The sequence below is a fragment of the Chelon labrosus genome (genome assembly GCF_963514085.1).
Source record: "Chelon labrosus genome assembly, chromosome: 4".
In the NCBI taxonomy this organism is placed as follows: Eukaryota; Metazoa; Chordata; class Actinopteri; order Mugiliformes; family Mugilidae; genus Chelon; species Chelon labrosus.
Window position 1 is genome coordinate 10,496,878 of NC_140340.1, and position 22,476 is coordinate 10,519,353.

The 22,476-nt window shown below is 41.6% G+C and overlaps 3 protein-coding genes and 1 long non-coding RNA gene across 5 annotated transcripts; 2 read left to right on the plus strand and 2 right to left on the minus strand.

The window, feature by feature from the left end:
* Positions 1–754: 754 nt before the first annotated feature.
* On the minus strand, positions 755–3,283 carry LOC311487507 (uncharacterized protein). The gene is made up of 7 exons (XM_084543805.1): positions 2,392–3,283; positions 2,223–2,260; positions 2,053–2,124; positions 1,840–1,908; positions 1,623–1,673; positions 1,174–1,249; positions 755–1,071 (listed from the first exon to the last, which is right to left on the minus strand). Exons 2-7 carry the CDS (start codon positions 2,254–2,256, stop codon positions 1,038–1,040), a joined length of 336 nt encoding a protein of 111 aa, XP_084399931.1. The 5' UTR covers positions 2,257–2,260; positions 2,392–3,283; the 3' UTR covers positions 755–1,037.
* Positions 3,284–3,964: 681 nt separating this feature from the next.
* LOC311486718 lies at positions 3,965–5,953 on the minus strand. 2 transcript variants are annotated; one of them, XR_014699007.1, is made up of 6 exons: positions 5,872–5,953; positions 4,848–5,096; positions 4,685–4,735; positions 4,536–4,598; positions 4,371–4,446; positions 3,965–4,251 (listed from the first exon to the last, which is right to left on the minus strand). It is a non-coding gene; the product is annotated as an uncharacterized lncRNA (long non-coding RNA). The 2 variants fall into 2 exon arrangements; XR_014699008.1 differs by lacking the exon at positions 5,872–5,953 and having other exon boundaries at positions 5,025–5,536.
* A 7-nt stretch (positions 5,954–5,960) lies between these two features.
* Positions 5,961–15,487, plus strand: LOC311486715 (protein bicaudal D homolog 2-like). Its single transcript, XM_084542677.1, has 8 exons — positions 5,961–6,555; positions 9,630–9,842; positions 10,484–10,636; positions 10,982–11,443; positions 11,543–12,520; positions 12,720–12,871; positions 13,241–13,472; positions 14,079–15,487. Exons 1-8 carry the CDS (start codon positions 6,316–6,318, stop codon positions 14,079–14,081), a joined length of 2,433 nt encoding a protein of 810 aa, XP_084398803.1. The 5' UTR covers positions 5,961–6,315; the 3' UTR covers positions 14,082–15,487.
* Positions 15,488–17,167: 1,680 nt separating this feature from the next.
* card19 (caspase recruitment domain family, member 19) lies at positions 17,168–22,474 on the plus strand. The gene is made up of 6 exons (XM_084542678.1): positions 17,168–17,330; positions 17,786–17,925; positions 19,010–19,166; positions 19,262–19,324; positions 19,501–19,566; positions 19,710–22,474. The coding sequence occupies exons 1-6, from the start codon at positions 17,324–17,326 to the stop codon at positions 19,817–19,819; spliced, it is 543 nt and encodes a 180-aa protein (XP_084398804.1). The 5' UTR covers positions 17,168–17,323; the 3' UTR covers positions 19,820–22,474.
* Positions 22,475–22,476: the final 2 nt, after the last annotated feature.

Consider the following 22,476-nt stretch of genomic DNA (forward strand, 5'->3'; position numbering starts at 1 on the left):
CAGAAACCAACTCAAACACACATATCCTCACTCTTAATCTAACTGTCACGGATCCAGCTCTGTAATAAAAACATGGCCATGACCGATTTTTGCCACGTGGTGGACGCTCCCACTGCAAAACTGTCCATCATTACATGTTCGACAAAACTGTGTGATACCATCATGTGTTTTTAAATGCTCTTTGATCAACTTCCATTCAGATGGTTTTATATTGTTCTGATGTAGCTCTTAATACCGGGTGGGGCAAACTTTTTAAAAGTAGGTGTTTTCTCATGACAACGGCGTCAGAAAGAAGCAAAGTTAGTTGTAGGTTGTAGAAGGTTAGTGGGGGAGAAAAAAAAAAATCAAATGTGTGCAGGTCATAAAGAGGAGTCACGCAAAGCCACAACTCACATAAGAAATTTTTGGTGGTTTCCAAAATCCTCTCTCTTCAGCACTGTCTTTTGTTATTCATGTTAAACATAAACCAACACACCTCAGTGTTCATCTGTGCTCTAGCTGTACATTTGGACCGTGCCAGCAGTAGTATCTCTCTTTTACATAAGGTGCAGGACTTACGGTTGATCAGGGGCTGATAGAAAATGCAGTTGGCTGTGCTTATGAAGATGGATTGGTTGCTAAATACATCTGACTTGTGAGATTAGAACACTTTCTTTGTTACTTGAAATTTTGTATGTACCATACTTTCATGTAATAAAGCCCTCTGCATTTGACTTTGAAAGCTGTGTTCCCTTCTGTCAGTGTGTGTAATCCAAGCAGTACACAGCTGTTTGTTCCTTTCATACTAAACCATTAATATCACCTTTTATTTTGTTTTTAATGACACTCAATATTTGAACGCATTCTTTGAGTCATATATTATTTATTTCTTCACTGTACATCCCTGAGTTCATAAATACATTTCTTTACACATTTAGGCAGACTGCATTTCCATAAAAAAATAAACGTGCACATGCATGACATTCCGACATCTCACATCTCTTCTTTAAGTTTTATGATAGCACAGAAGTCACTTCCCATGAGTCTGTGGTCGTAAACTACCACCAGGCTCTCTTCCTCTCTCTCAGCTTCCTGTCCAAGAGAGACATTTTTTAGATCACACGAGTTCCATTATTTTTAAAAGACACTGAATTCATCGCGTCGACTGAGTCGAATTCAAACTTTTCTGTGTACCTCAGATAGCTGTATTTGCGTTTTGCACCCCTGAGAGCGAACACAATGATACCGCATCCATAAGACAGTGTGTAGACTGAAACAAAGAACAACATTAAACCAGAGAACAAGGGCATTTGAATACCTCACATAAAGTCATGTGGCTTTACCATGATATGAGTGGAGGTGCAAGATGGCGACAAAAAGTGCAAAACAAAATCCCCAGTACACATCTAAAGAGAGTTGGAGGGTGTCGTTAGCTTTAACACAGAGCTGGATAATGTGGATTCAGATTGAAACGAATTGGTCCGAGATTATTATGAATGATTAATAGATTAGAACAGCTAAGAGTAAAAGCTGTGAATCATTTACCTGAAATGTATGACAATAAAACACTGGAACAAATCATAACCAGAACAATTATTTAGCTTACACACAGATGAGGATTTGGTTTACTATGAGTTAAGTACCTCTTTTATCATATGGAGGACCTTTACATCTTCTAGTATGGGGGGGTGCATCTGAGGGGGAACACAAAAAAAATGTCACTTTCAAGCAAAGTAAAATGACAGATCACTTTTCAAAAACGGGGGACGCCAACAGTTAAAAAAAAAAAGAAAGGCTGCATTAAATAAATTAACAAATGAATGAATAAATGAAAATCTAGTGTCTGTTATAACAACTTACCCAAACTCAAGCCCACAATCTCAAAAGCTGCAGTGAAAAATACGCCAAAGATTGACGGGAGTATAAGCGCTGGAAATGAAACAGAAACACCCTTAAATAATTACAGGATCTATGCAACACATTTAACATAATTATGCTGTGACACACAAGGTCACAGACAATACGCACTGCAAACTATTTCACACGATCACTTCTTAGTGTATGTGTACTCACGACGAAATGGACTGTACAGGGCTGTTCCACATCCCAGACCGAAGCAAAGTGCAAAGAAATGGTAATACTTGCCTGAAAAATGGGACATAATAACATTAACAGTTGTCTTCTAAATGAATGAGATTTGTGTGTGTGGCGCAATTTTAAAATACAGATTATAATTTACATACAGTGGTGGAAAAAGTCATAAGGGGTCCATTCCATATTTCTGAAAAAGAAACAACCCAAACTGTTTGATGGATAAACACAAGCTAGAGAGAGAGAGAAAGCGAAAGAGAGCAAACCCAACAACTTAAGGTCTGTAAATACATACACAGAGTGATTTTGGAGCCACTTTACCTTGGGAGGAAGGCGCCTAGGAACACCAAAAAGCAGGTGTACGCGTTGAGCTGCAGGCTACTTATCCAGACTCCAGACAACTTCCTGAACCTGGTCAAACGACTCTGCCGGGAGCTGTCACCAAAAGGAAAGTCCCACGAGGGCACTCACAGTTGAACCTACAAAGGGTGTCAAGCCGCAGCAAACACGAGAGATGGTTTTGGTTTCGTTTCTGTTAGGTAAATATCATTCATTCAGCCGCTGGAAGACTTTGACATCCGGAGTTCAAATCCATATATGGAGTCTGCACAGTATTTAAGACACTGCAGCTGTGTAGGGTCAGTTCACACATTTAAATGAAAAGAAGACGAGACAGTCAGGGAAGGAGAACAGTTGGATTATACAGATGGAGTCACATACACAGAATTTGATAATTAACTAATTAATTAAGTAATCTGTATTTAATTTGGATAATTAATTGTGAAAGCTGTCAAATAAAAAATATAATCAACATAAATACATACTTTATATAAAACCAACATGTGGGCCCTGGGCTATTTTTGACATCTCATAGATTAAAATGTTAATCAGACAATATTGATACAAATAGTCATTAAGTGTGACCGCGGTCATATACAGAACGTTTTAAAAGTACAGTGGACACCTTTTTAAATGAAAAAACAAAAAAACGAAAAAAACAAACGAAGATAAATCATACAGGAGCTTTTGAATATTATTTTGAAAAATACAACATATGACCATGAAAATCAACGCATTTCAGAGAGAGAGAAAAAATATACAAATAGGACCCCTGTTAGCACATTTTTCCACACGGTCCTGGGAGACTGGATATTAATTTTTATTGGACGACCATTGGATGGATGTGATATTCAGGATAAAAACCTCGCAGCTTGCCACCTTGCCCCATAGCCCAGAGATACATAGAATAGAAAAAGGAACAGAAAGGGTAGTTGTCACAAGTATTTGAGTTGCAGCTCCTTTAATGCTGTTGTCAGCATCCTTAACTGGCCGTCAGTCTCCTCTTGTTGATGATTGTCTTCAGTGGGTTCCATGGTAAATCTAAAGCCTCGGATTTTTATTTATTTATTTATTTTTGGTAACTTTTACCTGATGCCCTTTTTAAGCTCTCTGTGGCCCCTGGCTCTTGCTGCGACAAGGATATCAGACATGTTCGAAACGACTCACTTCAGGCAGAGACAGATGTGTGCTATTTCACATGAGCTTGATGAGAATTAGATCATGAACTCAGCCACAAACCCAACTGTAAAAGGATGTGCAGTTAGGTCGTTCTGCGTGCTTTACTTTTACTTCCTTCTCTGAAATGTTGGTTGGTTTAAAGTGCGATTTGGATTTTTGAAGATCATTTGGGCCGTGGAAAGTACCTCAGTAGCTAGTCACATCTATTATGAGATTAGAACAAACACGTTTTTTGAATTTGTTCTCTGCGTTTGGCTTCGTTAGCTTTGTTAGCTGGATTACACACACTTACACGCAGGTCAGTGTGTGTAATCTAAGCAGTATACATACACATTATTTGATCTATTAATAATAAACCACCAAGACTGATGCCATATTACAGTGAACAATGAAATATAAGCCAGAATTATTTGAGTCATATATTATTTATGGCCCCGATCTCACAAATACATTTTCTTTACAAATCAGCACATTAAATGACCATAAAAGATTCTGTTTCCATAATAACATGCGCAGCTTCCTGGCATCTCAGAGACTAAAGTTCATTTTATCACTCACAACTCTGCTTACTGGGGTTTTATGATATCACCGGAGTCACTGCCAGTAAGTGCGTCTTCTGTGGCTCTAAATTATCTCCAGGCTCTCTCCCTCTCTCTCTGTTCCCTGTCCAAAAGAGACATATAAACTTTTCAGATCATACAAATATCATATCAAACATTCATAAAGAAATTAAAAGAAGGGTTGTAAATCTAGTAACAATCAGTTTGTGCGCGTCTACTTACGTCAGAGAAATGCACTTGCGTATTGTTCCTATCAGAGCAAAGACAATGAGTCCACATCCACACGACAGTGTGTAGACTGAAACAAAGTACAATATTTAACCAGAGAAAATCACTGCCCCCATGTTATGTGGATATGTCACATGTTATAAAGTTATGAGGTTTTACCACGATGTGAGTTGAGGTTCCAGAGGGCCGCAAAAACTGCAAAACACAATCCCCAGTAAACGTCTAAAGAGAATCAAGAAGAATCACGTTACTAATAAATCACCATGACATAATTCAGGTTTTAGTTTTAGTAATATAAGGCTTAGTACCTCTTTTATGATACAAAGGGCCGTAATATCTTCTTGTATCGGCTGGTGCACCTGAGACAGAACATAAAAAAGTCAGCACTGCTACTGTCATTGTCATTCAAAACCCACAGAGCATAATGTTGAAAAGACACTAAAACATGTGGAGTCTGCATTAACAGCTCACCCAAACAAAAGCCCACAATCTCAAAAGCTATAGTGCAAAATACGGCGAGGCCTGATGGAACCCTAAGAGCTGGAAATGAAACACATACACTTGTAAACAATCACAGAATCTATGCACGTTTATACACTTAACATAGCAAGCATAGTTAGACATGTTTCAACCTGGATGTGTACTTACAATAAAAAGGCCTGTAGAATGCTGTTCCAAACCCCAGACCAAGACAAATGGAATAGAAATGGAAATATTTGTCTGAAGAAAATGTGAAAATAGCGCGTTAAAATGAAAAATTAGTCTACTAGTCTAGTCTTTTTCTTAATAACAAGTACAGTAATTCATCTGTGTGTGCCACCACCCAGGCCTCAGTTTACATAAAGTGTTGAACAAAGTTAACAAGCGTCCTTCCATATTCCTGAAAAAGAAACGGTGCAGATTGTCTGAGGGACAAACACAAACTGCAGAGAGAGAGAGAAAGAAATGGAGAGAGAGAGAGCAATACTATAACATCTATTTACATGCTGCACAAACAGAGTCTGGATTAACATTACCACAGGTGGAAGACCCCCCCCTACAATCACCGAAAAATGTGTGTACACACCATTTTAAGTTAACGTATCCTTCAGGCTCGCGTAGACACAACAGCTTCAAGATTAAAACTTCACGAAACCTGTCAAACCACTCTGTCAGGTCACAAAAGGAAAGTCCAAATGCTTTCACATTCATGGGAAGCAGTCAGACATGGAGTGGAAATTTGCATATTTGTTGTTAGTAGTAGTAAAGTCTGTAGGTGTAAAGTCTAGTGTCATTCCCTGTATTAACTTTTTTATATAGAAACAGCACAATTTCATACCATTAGAATTATTATTTACGGATTTAGTATTGTTACGCAAAATGCGGACACTTAGTTAATTAAAAACTGTAATCATTTAATTTGACAACACTGGAGAGATAATAAAATAGTCTACACATAATACCCATAAAATCTGGCTCTTAAAAATTGGACGTAGTTGTAGTTTCACTAACAAACCTCAAGATGGCGGCGCTGCATCAATATCTTCAGTGACTTTAAGGGAGCCTGTCCAAGTGCGCGCAATGCATTCTGGTACTTGATGTCAACATGGCGGCTGAAGTCCACAGTCTTAGCGATTCCGACGTCCCGGCAAAAACTACACTTCCCTTCGCATTCACACCGATTTGAATGCCGTGCAGCAGGGGTAGCCTTTTCCAATCGATGATCTCAACTGAAGTTTCCTCTGTCAGCCCCATGTAGGCACTGGAAAAAACTCAAAGAGAATGACAAAACTATCGTCCGGCCTGAGCTTTGTCGAAGTCTGCGGCGGAAAAAAGAAAAGAAAACTATAATGCGGCTCAAACAAAGAAGGCAGTGATTTGCGGTCGCGGCGGTTTTCTGTCTTGCTCCTGCTAGCCAGGGCTGGGTCCCGTTACAGTTGTGAGTCGGCGTCTCGCCAAGATGTCTATGGAGGAGCAGGAGTATCCCGAAGCGGTCCTGGTGACAGAAGCCGGGCCGCAGTGGCTCCGGGTGGAAGTCGAGCGTCTGACCCGGGAGCTCCGGGAAACGACCCACGAGAAGATCCAGGCGGCTGAGTACGGGCTGGCGGTGCTGGAGGAGAAACAGCAGCTGAAGCAGCGATTTGATGAGTTGGAGACGGAGTACGAGACGGTCCGACACGAGCTGGATCAGCTGAAGGAGGTAACCCGAGGTCACAGCCACGCAACCAGATAGTTTTAAATGTGGGAGCTGATATATAATACATTTAACTTTGTTTTAATAGTTCAAAATCCAGTCCATTAGTCAGAACCGTGATAATGATATAACCAGCTGGGTTTAGTTCCCTCTGAAGCTCAGCCATTACACCTCCATTTAAGCCTGCAAGAACCACAACCTGCCAGAAAGTTTAAACTTACTCGTCTCTTAGGAGGAAATATATGCCATATGAATAACTAGATGCTATTTATTGGCTTGTAACCAGAACTATTGCCTGTGGCTTATTTTTTCTTCACATTGCAGGATTGAAAAGAAAAAAAAATGGCATCAGTTTTGGTCACTTGCCCATACTTGCTCTTGGTATGTAGAAGCGGAGGCCTTCAAATAAGACTTCTGTAGCTGCAGAAGATCATGTCAGATTTATACGCCCGTGTGGCCAACTGGCTGTCAGTGTGTTGGGTTTGAAAATAACAGGAAGGTTGTAGCAGACTTGTATTCTAGTCTAGTCAAATCATCCAAATTCACTAGATCCCAAACTGATCAAGTATCTGTGGGATGATCCACAGAGGATCCTCCCATCAACCCATAGGACCCAAAGGCCCCCCCACTAACAACATCCTGTAGCCAGACACCACAGGGCACCCTCAGAAGGTCCATGTCCATTCTCTGATGAGTCACAACTGTTTTGGAGGCACAAGGGAGACCTACACAATATTAGGAAGGTGGTCATAATGTTATGCCTGATTAGTGTATGTGATGTTCACACCATAGGCTAAAAGGGCATTGTCCTACACTTCAATCAAACTGGATTCAGCTCTTTTCACACTGACAGAAGTGTCAAGAATAAGTCTGGCTTAATATATATACATGGCTGAAAAAATAATAATACTTTGTAAATAATAGTTCACATCTATCTATAAATCAAGAAGCGTCTGTGTGTCTGACGTTGTTTGGATAAGAAATGTAAAATATATCGGTAAAATAGGTTTTCTCCGCTCTAATATTTCCACTAATCCTCATACACAGCACCTGTAGGCTCCCACTATAGGAATACATACTTCCGACGGGCACTGCACTAGTAATTAAAAAAAAAAAGTTTTAATCTGTGATCAATAAATTCACCTGTTCAGGGATGAGTTCAGTCGACTCACTCCTCACTCTAAACGCTATAAACGTTAGCTGTGTAAATGATGTATTGGCTCATCAACAGCTGCCATCTCTGACGGTAGTCGGAGTGAACATTTTGCAAAACTGGGAAAAAGAGGAAGAGCGTAGGCAAAACTAACGTGGGAAGAGAAGATCAACAACTACGACAGCTAAATGTCGACAGAGCCCGAGGCATCTATCATCTGTCAGCTCTCGCAAGAAACCATCAAACTTCCCACAACAACGTACAGGAAGCCACATTTGCCACCGAGAACACTGGTGTTATTTTAAGAGAGAAGTTGGGTTTTCCCTTCTGTGCAGTAGAGTCGTCTTTCTTGTAGCCAGTTTATGAATAATTAGAGGAACTGCGTCCAAGGACACTTCCACATTGGCTTCTTCATTAGTCGTAGCCCCTACTTGCTGTCTCCTAACTGCATTCCCTTCATTGCTCACTCCTAAATAATTTAGTGTAATGGCTGTTTTACTGTGCTTCAGCTCAGCTAGGGCTCTTAGTCTTTCACTTGAGATTGCTGTTGATTTTGTGGTGTTATTACTGGCAGCCAGAAGGCCACAGATGTAAAATATTGCAAACAAGTGTGCTCCGATCGATGTCCGTTTCTTTGATAGCTGTAAAAACAATTAGGTATCAGACACAATTAACGCATTCATTGTGACATAAGGTTATAATGTGTGTTACTTGATGTTAAGTCCAAATGTGGAACTCCTTGAACCTTTGAACGACTTCTCCTCAGTTGCATGCCGGCAGTACGTTGCTCACGACGTAGATCACCAAGTGACTCATCGTTGTGGTTATTCTCTTGGTATCTCATGAGTCTGACTGTTGTTCCTGTCTTCAGCACGGCCTGAAAAAGGAGTCATTGATCAGTATTCAGACTCCTGATCGGTTCCCTTCGTGTCTCACCGATTGTTAAAGAGATCGATCTTTATGACTGTTTAGAAAGCAAAGATGTCATTAGATGCTGATGGGAAAGAGAGCTACGCATTCTTTGTGGTGGGATTCAGGGCTTTCTTGGACAGCAACTGTTACCTCACCAGTTTGGCTCAGTATCACTGAATGTTGGCACAGTGTCTTCAAGTCAGTTAGCTGTTGGGATCTGACATCACCTTGGTCCTTTTGTTTTTTCAAACCTGCTTTTTTGCTTGATCTCCATCTGTTGTTACACCCAGCACATGTGTTACAATTGGTCAAAAAAGGTCTCAAAATATCCCAAAAGTTTTGCTTTATTTTGCAGTATTTTGAGGTTAATGACATTTCAAGTCGTGAACTCGCCCACTGAAGGTCAGAACCACAAAATGGTATGTTAGGGGGAGGTTGGGGCTCACAGCAAAGACCTGAACTGGTTGAGGGTGCTGCCAGAGAGTGAGTTCTGTAGTATTTTGTAGGTGGACAGGCCGGACTTGGAACCGTGTCTGTAATTAGATTTTTGTTTCCAGAAACGGGACCTTGCAAAATGAAAAAGTATTTATGTAGTATTTATTTTATTTATCCTCCACTGTGGGGTAGGATTATCTTATCTTATCTTATCTGATCTGATCTTATCTTACCACATTACTAGTTGGTGTTTCTGTTGTCAGATTTCAAACACAAACGAGGGCTTTTTGTTCCTAAAATGTGGAAAGAAAACAGCTGCCGTCATTTTATTCATATATATATGCTCAACATATGCAATTCAAATGTAATCGGTCTGTGCTCGTGAAAATCTGGAAGGATCCTCTGACACAAGTGGTGAACAGACGTTCGGGAATAAATTTGGCAAACGTTAATAGAGGCCCAGTGTATTTTTGAGGAAACGTTCCAGTCACCGGTGGATATTTTTGGATTTGTGTGTGTGCGCGATGTGTTTGCTGTTATTTTTTGACCAGAGACGTTTGTCCTCTCTGTCTGTCCGTAGGCTTTTGGACAAGCTCACTCAACCCACAGGAAGGTGGCAGCAGATGGGGAAAGCAGGGAAGAGTCACTGATCCTGGAGTCCGCCAGTAAGGAGGCTCTCTACCAGCAGAAGGTCCTGGACTTGCAGAATGAGCTCCGACAGGCCAAAGCTTCCCTCTCCAGCGCACAAGCTGAAAATGATCGCCTCTCATCCATTGCTCTGGAGATGAGAGAGGTAATTATTATAAGTGCTGCAATGTGAATTTCTGAACACTTAGAAAATCGTTTCTAGACCTTTCCACACTCAAATCGTCCTTTTACCCCAGTCGACCATTTTATTAACATATGATTAACTGAAATTCTGAGACGGCTTTTATGCAGTATGTGTCAAAGTCTTTTTGTTGCTGTATTGTGTAGTCGGATATTAAAATGGGAAACTGGGATTAAAGCTTGTAAAGGTAAGTGCAGTTGTGCTGTTGGTTAATGATTTAAACACAAGTTGTGAGAAAGCTGGTGTTTTTAATGGGGGAGGGTCAGTTCGCAAGTTTTCACTGAGCCCGGCAGGAAAGATGATGTAATGGTCCACAGCAAGAGACACAAAGGATGTCCTCCACCGGGGCGCTCTCTGGCATTGATTGGTAAGTAGACCATGTCCTCCTTCTGTCGTTACGTTTGACTGCCAAGATCTTTCCCCGGTGGTAGGTGAAACACGCTGACTTGCTGATCCTCATTACTCTTACACTGACCGAAATGTTGCAAAGATGTACCTTGCACTTCCGGGTTGCAGCCTATACTACACTACACCCATGGACAGCGAACCCAGATTGGCGTTAACGCTCATGCGGCACTGCCGTGTCCCCTTCTTGTTGTGCGCAGAATTCAGAGCTGGCAGAGCTGCAGCGCGGCCAGCTCCGAGATGACATCCGAGAGTACAAGGTCCGGGAGACTCGACTGCTGCAGGACTACAGTGAGCTGGAGGAGGAGAACATCTCTCTTCAGAAACAAGTGTCTGTGCTGAGACAGAGCCAGGTGAGATGAACAACAATAAGCAGAACACTCACTTTGTTACACTTGTTGAAGTGCATGGCGAGGAATGTTATTCATCTTGTGTCACTCAAACTGCCCACTTTTTGGTTCCCATAGTCATTGTGTCATGTGCTTCCAATGTAAAAATGTCACAAGGCCTAAATTGAAATCACGTCGTACCAGTACTTTTTGGTGGTTGTCATGCTTTAAAATATGAATCAACAAAAATGTTCCCTTTTTTCTATTTTGCAACCTGAATTTAAGTTGGAGAGCTCCGGCCTATTAGCAGAATTACAGCAGACACTGCTTACTTAAAATCACTTTCTGTCCTATTTATCATCTGTAAAGGTGGAATTTGAAGGTCTAAAGCATGAGATCCGGCGTCTGGAGGAGGACTCTGAGTGTCTGCACAGCCAGCTGGAAGAGGCCATGCGTCTGAGAGAAATTGCAGAGCGACAACTGACAGAAGCTTTAGAGACCATCAAGACGGAGCGTGAGCAGAAGGCCGCTCTGCGCAAAGAGCTCTCCCACTACATGACCATTGGCGGCTCCGTGTACAACAGCTCTTTCAATATCTCCATCGATAACCCCAAACTCCACGAGGATCCCTCCGTCGCCGAACCTGACAACGATGATTTAATCAGAGGCTTTGAGAACGGCTTGGTCAAGACGGGTGAGAGTGGTGAAGACAACAAAACTGCATCGAACAAGAGAGGAGAGGCCGTCAAGCCGGCTCCCAGCCTCGTGGACGACCTCCTGAGTGAGCTGAACATCTCGGAGATACAGAAACTTAAACAGCAGCTTGCGCAGGTATAAGATCAATGAAAGACCCCATCAGCCAAAATCCACTGAACATTTGTGGTATTTTCACAATGTTTTACTAATATTTCATGTCTGTATTTACTTTAGGTTGAGCGGGAAAAAGTGTCCCTCATCAACTCTCTGCAGGAGAGCCAGAAGCAGCTGGAGCAGGCCTATGGCACTGTGTCCGAGCAAAAGGAAGCGGTCAACAAACTGACTGAAAACCTCAGCGCAATGAGGAAGCTCCAGGCTAGCAAGGAGCGCCAGTCTGCCCTCGACACCGAGAAAGACAGGGACAGCCATGACGACGGAGACTACTACGAGCTGGACATCAATGGACCCGAGATCCTGCAGTGTAAATACACCGTGGCGGTGTCCGAAGCCGGGGAACTGAGGCAAGAGCTGAAGACGCTGAGGGCGCAGTATGACGAGTGCCGAACCCGATATGAAGATGAGCGGGTGCAGCTGGAGAGCAGCGTCCAAGACTTGACGTCAAAGTTGTTGGCGCTGGAGAAGATTAGCCAGGCAGATAAAGCGGAGGTGGCTCGCCTGGAGAAGGAGCTTCGTCTGGTCACCGAGGCCGCAGGAGAGTCACTTGGCAGCCTTAATGTGGCACAGGATGAGCTTATAATGTTCAGTGAAGAGCTTGCCAACCTCTACAACCATGTGTGCATGTGCAACAATGAAACTCCTAACCGTGTCATGCTTGACTACTACAAGGAAGGCAAGGCGTTGGTAAGAAGGGGGCAAGAAGGGAAGGATAACCAGTCTGTGCTCCTCACCAATGGGTTGATTGCCGAATCCGGAAAGTCAGACTCCAGCGCTGCAGCCCCAGAGCACCGTCCAGAACCCATGAACATCTATAACCTCGTAGCCATCATCAGGGACCAGATACGCCACCTGCAGCAGGCCGTAGACCGGACCACCGAGCTGTCACGCCAGAGACTTGCCAACCTGGAGCTGAGCACAGTGGCGGACAAAGACAAAGAGGCTTGCATGGAGGAGATCCTCAAACTGAAGTCGCTGCTCAGCACCAAAAGGGAACAGATCGCCACTCTCAGAGCCGTGCTCAAGGCCAACAAACAGGTCAGAAGACAGCTCTGAGTGTGCTGTATGCATGTGCTCTCTGTGTGTATGCTTGCCTGCTGTGACAAAGGAAGGAAGTTCATTGTTTCTCAGACTGACAAGTACAAGAGAAAGAGATAATCTGTAGCTAAAGATAAACACAGAGGTTAAAGTTGTCAGAAGAGAACGAATAATAATAATTCTGTCTTATTCCCTTTAGACAGCCGAGGTTGCTTTGGCCAACCTCAAGAGTAAGTACGACAGCGAGAAGGGCATGGTGTCTGAGACAATGACGAAGCTCCGAAATGAACTGAAGGCTCTGAAAGAAGATGCTGCTACGTTCTCCTCTCTTCGGGCCATGTTTGCTACAAGGTATAATACAAACTTCGTATACGTAATGCAGTCATCTTTCTTGACAAGGATTTAAATGGCAGAGGAACTTAATAATATATCCTAATTCTACATCTTTTCAGCATTTCACTGGCTAATTCTAAACAGCTATTTTGTGTCTGTGTAAGTTTATGAGGAAGACACAAAGCATTGTGGGAACAGTCTGATGTAATACTTGTGCGAGTCAGCTGGCAGGAACTTCATCCTCCCATCTGGAAATTGCTGTCTGGGGAATGGAGAAAACAGGACCGCTGCAGCAGTTTAATGCAAATGGCTCCGCCTGCTGGTAACAATGCGAACCTCTGCTTTTCTCTCTTTTCCTGCTCCTTTTTCTCCGCCTCTTTCTCTCAGGTGCGACGAATACGTGATGCAGCTGGACGACATGCAGAGGCAGCTGGCCGCTGCGGAGGACGAGAAGAAGACGCTGAATTCTCTGTTGCGAATGGCCATTCAGCAGAAACTGGCATTAACCCAGCGCCTGGAAGATTTAGAGTTCGACCACGAGCAGGCGCGCCGCAGCAGTGCCACGGCGGTGGGAGGCAAGGCCAAAACAAAGGGCAAGGGAGCCTCTTCCAGCCATCACGTAAGTCAGAATCTGTTCTGCACAACAAACTCTGAAGCCACGAAGCATCAGAGAGGGGTCTGGGTTTCCTCTGCATTGCTCCACCTTAAGCTTTGCATACACTCATCATTTCCAGCACTAAGCCATATGTTTTATAGCCTTTGTAAGTCACACATTATATTACAGACTTGACAAATATTACAGTGTAAAAGTGTTTGAGCTGAACTTTTCCTCTCTTTTGTGCATCTTGGTCATTTCCCACCCTTTTAAACAATTATCTGTCATCTGAGTGGTTGTGATGGTGAAATGAGTCTGTGTTTTCGTTTTGGAGGCTGTGGTTTGTTGCAGTATGCACATGCTTTTCTTATTTTGCCTCCCCCATTTTAGTCAGTGGGCTGGGCAAAGTATTTTAATCCAGTTGAACAGCACCACAAACTACACCCTCACAAATGATCATTCAGTTGAATCACCACCTTTATCTTGCTGTTTCAACATAAAGTTAATAGTTAACTCTATTATAGCCTGCATGTACTATGCATTACCTGTCCTATCTGCTTCCGTTATTAATAAGCTTCATCTTACTCTAAATCAGTGTGATTTTATCCTGTTCTGTCTTTCATTTTGCAGTAAACCCATCAAGCCAAGTGTCCTTAAGGAGGTCCGTCAGAGTGTGTGTGACAGCCACCTGCGCTCCCGTTTCTTCACTCTAATCATGGTCCAAATCATATCATCACTAAGACAAGAATATACCCAACAGTATTTGCCAAGAGCTGTGTTTTAAAGTGCCAAAACAATTATATGTAAGGTTTCTTAAAGTTCTATGGAATAGCGCAACTGCAAACAAGATGCCACTCATCCGTTGCCCGTTGCAGTCCAACAGTCTTCCAACAATATGCACCACTATGATTGCCAAACCAGAGAAAGACTCAAGGTTGATGTTTGTGCGGACTACCATTGCCTGTTACCCTGACTGAGCACTTTTTCTTTTAGTTTATTTTGCTCTTAGGTGATTCCTGTTTGCCTCTGACAATATGCTGTTAGTTGCACTGGATGTGCACGCTTATCTGACGCTGTCTTTGTGCCATTTTCAAGTGTCTAAACGTATCTTTAACCTTATTTATTCAAGCTAAAGAGTCAGATTGTTACCTTTTTTAAGAGCCAGAACTTTCAACTCACTGGCAGAAAACAAACAAAAGAAACAAATGAGCTCCTCTGCTTTTGTGGTCCTGTTTAGCCTTTGGTTCAGCTTTGCCTTTTAGACAGCCAGTAAAAACGAGCAAGACTTTCAATTACCATGTCTCGTGTTTTGCCAGTTTAACAAAAACAAAAAATGAATAAATTGCGTGATGTACTGTTGTAACTTTATGATCCTGGAAACACGGAGCTTCAAATTCAGGGTCTTTAACTAGATGTTGTAAAAATTGTGCTCCAAAGTAGATGTGGCAACGCTGTTACAAACTCAAGTGTGCTTGTTATGACAGAGGAAAAGTATTGTAATGCAAATCTTATTTAAAGATTTATAAGTTATGGTCAGATGTTAATAGTATTCATAAACTTTATTCATGAAGGAGAGTCTTTAAAGCAGTTGTTTTAATACGTTTTGTAAACCTTTTTAAGTCCTAAAATAATATGTCTGCAGTGCCGTTTTCTTTATACACGTGCAATTTGCAACAAAATTGCAAAAAAAAAGAAAGTTTTAACGATGTAAAAATACATTTTACATATTATTGCTCACATTCATGGTCCTAATTCATGTTACATGTTTTTTTTTTGTTTTTGTTTTTTTTACTATAACTGCAATTGTATTTATTTGACTTTGTTCAGACTACAGGATTCATAATCCTTTTGGTTTCATAAGGGAGTTTGAATTTGACTGCGTGGTCAACATTTCAAGAAGACTGAACTGTAGTTACACAACACTAGCAAAAGTCATGACTGTGGGTTCTTGTCTCTGTTTCCAGTAACGACTGGTGAAGAAATAAATCTAACTTTTACAACTCTGAGGTTTTTGGTCTTTGTTTATTGTCAGTGAAACATAACGTATCTTCCTTCTCACTAGAGTTTTAGAATATTAATTCACCAAAATGGATATAGGCTCCAGCAGACCCTGTGACCCTTAACAGGAACAAGCGGTTACAGAAGATGAATGAATGAATAATTTAGTGATACCATCTTAAGACACAGCCCTGCGATAGACTGGCGACCTGTCCATGGTGTACCCTGCCTCTCGCCCTATGACAGCTGGGATAGCCCCCCCGGACCCTCCAGAGGACAAGCGGTTACAGAAAACGAATGAATGAATCTTAAGACACTTGATTGTCATCGTAGGCATAAAAGGAATTTAAGTTTAGTGGCTCTCAGATAAGCAGCACAGAAAGAGCAGATTAAATAAAAGCATAACGAAAGTGAAGTAGGTCAAAGCAATAATAGTAAGACAGCGAAGTAATAATACTGTACTAATATGAAAACGGCAGCAGCTGGGAATACAAAAGATAGACAGTAAAAACAGAAAAAAAAAGGTCACTAATAATTCGTTGGACCGCCTTTAGCTTTGATTACAGCACGCATTCTCTGTGGCATTGTTTCGATAAGCTTCTGCAACGTCACCAGATTTACTTCCATCCAGTGTTGCATTAATTTGTCACCAAGATCTTGTACTGATGATGGGAGAGTCTGACCACTGAGCAAAGCCTTCTCCAGCACATCCCAAAGATTCTTCATGGGGTTAAGGTCTGGACTCTGTGGTGGCCAGTCCATGTGTGAAAATGATGTCTCGTGCTCCCTGAACCACTCTTTCACAGTTTGAGCCCGATGAATCCTGGCATTGTCATCTTGGAATATGCCCGTGCCATCAGGGAAGAAAAAATCCATTGATGGAACAACCTGGTCATTGAGTATATTCAGGTAGTCAGCTGAACTCATTCTATGGACACATAATATTGCTGAACCTAGACCTGACCAGCTGCAGCAACCCCAGATCATAGCACTGCCCCCACAGGCTTGTAGAGTAGGCACTAGGGATGATGGGTGCATCACTTCATCTGCCTCTCTTCTTACCCCGATGCCCCCATCACTCTGGAACAGGGTAAATCTGGACTCATCAGACCACATGACCTTCTTCCATTGCTCCAGAGTCCAATCTTTATGCTCCCTAGCAAACTGAAGCCGTTTTCCCCTGTTATCCTCACTGATTGGTGGTTTTCTTAAGGCTACACAGCTGTTCAGTCCCAATCGCTTGAGTTCCCTTCTCATTGTACGTGTGGAAATGCTCTTACTTTCACTGTTAAACATTGCTCTGAGCTCTGCTGTTGTTTTTCTTCGATTTGACTTCACCAAACGTTTTAGTGATCGCCGATCACGATCAAGCAGGATTTTTTTCCGACCACATTTCTTCCTCGAAGTCGTTGGTTCCCCACTGTCCTTCCAGTTTTTAATAATGCGTTGGACAGTTCTTACTCCAATTTGAGTTATTTCTGCAATCTCCTTAGATGTTTTCTCTGCCTGATGCATGCCAATGATTTGACCCTTCTCAAACAGATCAACATCTTTTCCACGACCACGGGATGTGTCTTTAGCTTTAGACATGCTTATTTAAGAAAGGCATTGCATCAAGTTGGGGTTAAATAACTTGTTGCCAGCTGAAAGATAATCACACGTGCAGTAATTATCCAATAGGAGGCTCGTACCTATTTGCTTAGTTAATTCCAGGTGGCGACTTTATTTTTGGCCAGGTAGTGTAGTTGACACTGGTAGAATTTAAATACCTAGCCTAGCCTTTGCTACATTTATTTCTGTTTCCGCTTCCGGTTTGACGCTGCCGGCGCGCTGACGTCAGAGGGCGGGTCCAAACAGAGGACAGAGGGGACTCTACAATGGGAGGTTCGTGTCTTTATTTAACTTTAACAGTTTCTAACGCTGTTTCTTTTTATTTTACCGTGCTATGTAGCCCTCCGTTTCGCCCTAATGTATTCAAGTTAGGTCCAAGTCACGGCATTATCGCTGCACTAACGAGCTGGGAGGTTGCTTCGCTTTCCCAAAGACAGTCAAATGACTCATTCCAACTCTGAGAAGTTTCTTAGCAGCTAGTTTGACAGGAGAAAGAGTCTTGCAGCCGGTTTACTGTCAACGTGTGTGTTTTAGCGACCTTTTTTCCTGCCTCTTTATCTTCCACTCCTGCAACAGTTACGAAAAAAAAAACTGTGGCGATAATGTCTGTTCTGTCCTGGCTACTGCAAACTCAACGCTCCCTCCAGTGAAACAGCTGGCATGTTGTCAAACTTGCCGATGCACTAAGTGTTTCTTTTTTTCTGTTTCTCTTCATTACACATGCACAGACAGTTTCCATGAGCAGCTGATAGAAGACAGCGCCTTCCTCAAAGCTGAGGGCAGACTGGACACAGAGCTGGTAGACAAACTCATCCTGCAGCTCAACAGAATCTACCCGCAGATCCTCACAGACAAGGAGGCCACCAGAGTGGGTCCTAAACTCAGTTGTTCACTGTGTTTGTGGTGCAAGAGAGACTACATTTACTGCAGAGCTTTATTTATTTATTTTAATCTGTTTTCAGTTCAGTTTAGTTTCCAGAGTGGGATTCCTCTTCACTGTTTTAGTAGTTGTAGTATGTTGTTTTCGAGTCATACTACTGGAGGGTATTTGTCAGAGGCAAGATTTAAGAAACTCAAAATAGCAGCACAAATAACATACAACACAATGTATAACCTCTCTATAAACATATTCACCGATGCCTCTTCAAGTTTGTCATGTTGACAAATTTGAAATGAAGACTAAAACCACAGACATTTAATTTAAGTCTTAAAATGCACTTTACTACTAGTAGTTTTAGCTTTTAGTTTAGCTTCAGTCGCGGTAACTGTAATGCTCTTGCTGCCGATGGAGTTAAAGTAGCACAAAATGAAAACACTTACGTACAGGACGGGTACCTAAACAAAATTGTGATTCCATACAGTACTTGAGTACATGTATAAACACTTTCCATCGCTGCTTGTAAAATCATTTTTACACGGGGAAGTGGTGGATCCGCTTTTAAGGCCGTGTGTTAGTCAGATAATGTTGAATAGTAGTGATTCAGACACTGCGTAAAGCAAACGAAAAGGAAAGATGCAGCAATTGTATGAAAATATAATTAAAAAATAACTAAGATAAGATAATGCTTTGTTGATCCCACAGTGGGGAAATCTGTTACAGCAACACACAGGACCAGTTAATAAAAAATGCACATATGTAAAGTACAAAGTTTAAAATGTATGAATAAGTACATATAAGTATTAAGTAAACTTGAGAATAGTACTTGAGCTTAAGTATAATAAAAAACACTCTGGCATAGTAAAATATGGTCCAGCATAATTTAAATGATCAAATAATTAGTAGAAATTGCACAATGCACATTGAGTGCGCACTGAGCAATGTAAGTGCTCATTGATATTCAAAATAATTTATTTTTAAAAATGTCAGCACCAGAGAATATTCACACTAGCTGTATAAACGAGCTCCTCAGTTTGCAATGAAATGTATATAACTGCTGTTGACTGTTTTCCAGTTCAGAAACTTGGACGTCCCCACAAGTGTCCGCCTGGGTGAGCTCCTGACGCACCTGCAGGACAAAGGCGAGGAAGCATGCAGGGAGTTTTACAGAGCTCTTCACCTGCATGTAGAGGAGGTATACTACAGTTTGCCCACACGGCTCCGCCTAAGAGGTTAGTCCCTAAAACGACTTCACTACGTCATAGAACTGATTATTTGTCATCACGTACCGCAGTTTATTTTACGCATTATTCCGTCCCGCCTCCAGATTCTGCGGATCCGCTCTCCATTCCACGTGTCCCCCACCAGAAACAAGTTCTGAACGACAGAGGTAAGATGTGAAGGTCAGAGAACACGTGTCAGTGTTTGTTTTTAAAGAAGGAAATCAGCGGGTGGTTTAGTGAGGACATGAAACACTGACAAATACTGTGCGAGGCAAAAGTGGTGTGACAACTCCATTGACAAGTCCCACAAACATTTCATTTTTATGCGTGGACGCATTTCCAGGTCCCCTCTTCTTTCTGGGTTGTTTCAGCATTGCAGTGGGAATGGCTTTACTCTACTACTACAGTGGTAAATAGCTCTCCAATTTTTTTTTTCAAATTACATTCAATTGTGATAATAGTATTTTAGTAGTAAATGTGAAGAAAACAAAATGTCATGTTATTTCATACTGTTAGGCCTGTGTTACTAAGAAGGTGCCTTTTATTCTGTAGAAGCTAAGGTGACTGGAGGTAGCCGGGCCCTCGGGATGGCTGGTCTTGGTCTGAAAAGAAATGCTCATGAGGTTCTTATATGGTACGCTGAAGAAAGCCTTCTGAAATAACGTGTGATTACTTCTCACCAACACTGCTCTTGAATGCTACTTGTACCAAAGCACAGCACACTATAACTCAAGGGTTTGATACTAATTTTCTACATAGTGTACGTTTTGAGATATTATTTTTCCTGTGGTCGACGAAGAGAAAGAAACGAGAAAGATGAGACGCGTCTGGAACTACTTTTAGCGCCTTTGCTCCTCTTTGTGTCACATCTGTTGAAATAGGTTAAAGGGATGAATACAGCCGAGGCTAAAAACAGGTGCAACGACATTAAACTATTTATCTTAGCAAGATTCCACTGACACAGCGTAAAGCAGCTTTTTGTTTTTGTTTGTATGTACATATTGCAGTAGTGACACAATGAGGCTTTCCTAATGAATAATGGGGAGATGCACTCTTCGAGATGAAAACCGTCCATAGAAAGTAAAAATTCAGCTATTTTACACTACATTTTAGTGTTGCGACTTAAATTAGACAATAAAAAATAAGCCTAAACTCTTCAGTGTACTCCCCAAACTGAGTCAGAGACAGTCCTGTCAACCTGAAACATGACCCCCATCTTGCGGCCGAAGAGAGGGGTTGCATCATCAAACTTATTTTGTTTTCTTAGGACCTAACGCAAATTCTACCGCTCGCCGTTAAACGAATAAAAAAAGACATTAAACCGTCGCACAACCGAAAACTATATGGAGCGTGTACATTTCAAAATGTAACGTTTTAGACGAGTTTATGCGGCTTTCTGTAATCACGTGATTGCCTCCACCAATGATATTCCGTTCTCCAGGCGCAGTGAATTCTGGGTAGATGTATGACCAAAACCAAAACATAAATACTGCATAAAATCAAGGATTGTGGTTATAAGCGCAAAGAACACCAGTTGATTTCAACAAAATATACAACACGGTGATTTTGCGGTTGTATACTTGTAAACCGGAAGTTGCACCATGAGTTAAGCGCCGGTGCATATTTGCGCATATATAAGGTGACGTGTCGTGTTTTCGTAGTTGTGTTGTATGAAAGGAGAGAAGGTTAGCACTCCCCTTGACAAGGATGGAATTGGCCCCTGTGGCCTGCAACACATATACGGTTAAGGCATTGCCACCTACTTCGTGGCATCTCTAACCAAGTTTTTTTTTCTTTTATTTATTCTTAACGTTTATTAATATTAGAGGATGCGTTTCCGGATCGCGAGTACTGCCTTACTTTTTAAGTGCTTGTTTGCTTGTCTCAAACCGGGTCTCAAGTTTCCACCATGTAGTTAGGAACGGAAGTCATTTTTCCCGTGTCTTTGTTTCCGCTGCATGGGTCGGGCAGGATGGGAATTTTCATTTTTCCTGTTGGCATGCTTAACGTTTAGCCTTTAACGGTCTTCAGTCTCTCACACAGAATTTAAACTTAATTTGTAAGAGTGATAAACACATATAAATATATATTTGTTCACACTGTGCCTCTATGCAAACTATATTTTGAAGTTGCTTGGCAATAAGTCCATTTTTATAAAAAGTCTGGTAGCAATTTATTTGCACCGGCATTTTAAGCAGATCAAATTTGCTGGTGAACAATTGTGTTGAAATGTAAAAGCAGCTTTGTGCTTGTGGAGGTTAATCCCCAGAATTTCAGAGGCCAACATCATTGTGAGACATTGTGCAGCTTGCGTGGCTTTTGCTGTTTGTGCCTCTTGCTCAGCAATTTTATAACATAAGTATTTTTCATTTATTGATGTAACAAAACACTGAGTTTGTTGTATTTTGTGTGTACTGTGTCGTACAACCACGCCTTACATTCACAAGTGCCAGCGTTTGTAAGACTGAGACGTTTCGCTTTGTGCACCGTAAAATAAAAACTATGCATTTGGCTGACACTCATTTGTCACTTTTGTAGTTTTATTACAAATCTCATTTGAAATAGCAGTCACAGTGTGTAATACAAGATTACAGAATTTAAAGCGTAGAAAATCCTTGCATTAAAAATGTGATTTAAAAAAAGTATTGACATGTTTAATTCAAACAACAAAACACAGACGTTGACTAATATGAATCAGTTTAAATATCACAAACTTATATTGCATAGCACTTTAAAACAAAGCTTGTAAGGTCTTCAGTCGGTGGAGGTTTGAAACGTTGTAAACACATAAACATATTCATAACATATGATGCCTTGTGTAGTAACAGAAGAAGATGAATCCTAATACACTCACTGTTTATGAATCTCATTTGGATTACGCTGTGGTAATTTCTTTAAACCATATACAATTTGTAGGCTACAGTAACGCGTTTAAAAACTTCAAAATAACAGAGTCTTTTTTTTGGGGGAGTCAGGAAGCATTCACAATAGTTACGCTACTGATGGTTGTTTAAAATCAAGGAGTAACTTATTCGTAACGGTAACCTGAGCATGATAAGAGGTCACAGACTGTTGAATTTCCACCTGCTATAAGAGCTAACCACCTTAAGTTGGTTGACCACAAAGCAGGGGACTCATCTAACACACACACACATACCCTCACTCATGCACACACATATACACAGAGCCGTCAACATAATTTGATCTTCGGAGCTTTTTGGTTCTCTCCAAGCCTGGAAGTTGGAATTACGGAAGAAGAAAAGGCACCTGCATGCCTTTTAGTTTGGTGAGTGCGTGTGATGTTCGTCTGTGGAAGACA

Excerpts from the sequence above, each read along its gene's own strand:
- LOC311487507 (XM_084543805.1), bottom strand. The coding sequence starts at position 2,256 with ATGGAATGGACCCCTTATGACTTTTTCCACCACT. Across the intron at positions 2,125-2,222 it reads TTATGACTTTTTCCACCACT|GCAAGTATTACCATTTCTTT; the intron begins GTATGTAAATTA and ends CCCATTTTTCAG. Across the intron at positions 1,250-1,622 it reads TCCTCCATATGATAAAAGAG|TCTACACACTGTCTTATGGA; the intron begins GTACTTAACTCA and ends TCTTTGTTTCAG.
- card19 (XM_084542678.1), top strand. Across the intron at positions 19,167-19,261 it reads CACACGGCTCCGCCTAAGAG|ATTCTGCGGATCCGCTCTCC; the intron begins GTTAGTCCCTAA and ends TCCCGCCTCCAG. Across the intron at positions 19,567-19,709 it reads TTTACTCTACTACTACAGTG|AAGCTAAGGTGACTGGAGGT; the intron begins GTAAATAGCTCT and ends TTTATTCTGTAG.
- LOC311486715 (XM_084542677.1), top strand. The coding sequence starts at position 6,316 with ATGTCTATGGAGGAGCAGGAGTATCCCGAAGCGGTCCTGGTGACAGAA. Across the intron at positions 9,843-10,483 it reads TTGCTCTGGAGATGAGAGAG|AATTCAGAGCTGGCAGAGCT; the intron begins GTAATTATTATA and ends TGTTGTGCGCAG. Across the intron at positions 12,521-12,719 it reads TGCTCAAGGCCAACAAACAG|ACAGCCGAGGTTGCTTTGGC; the intron begins GTCAGAAGACAG and ends TATTCCCTTTAG.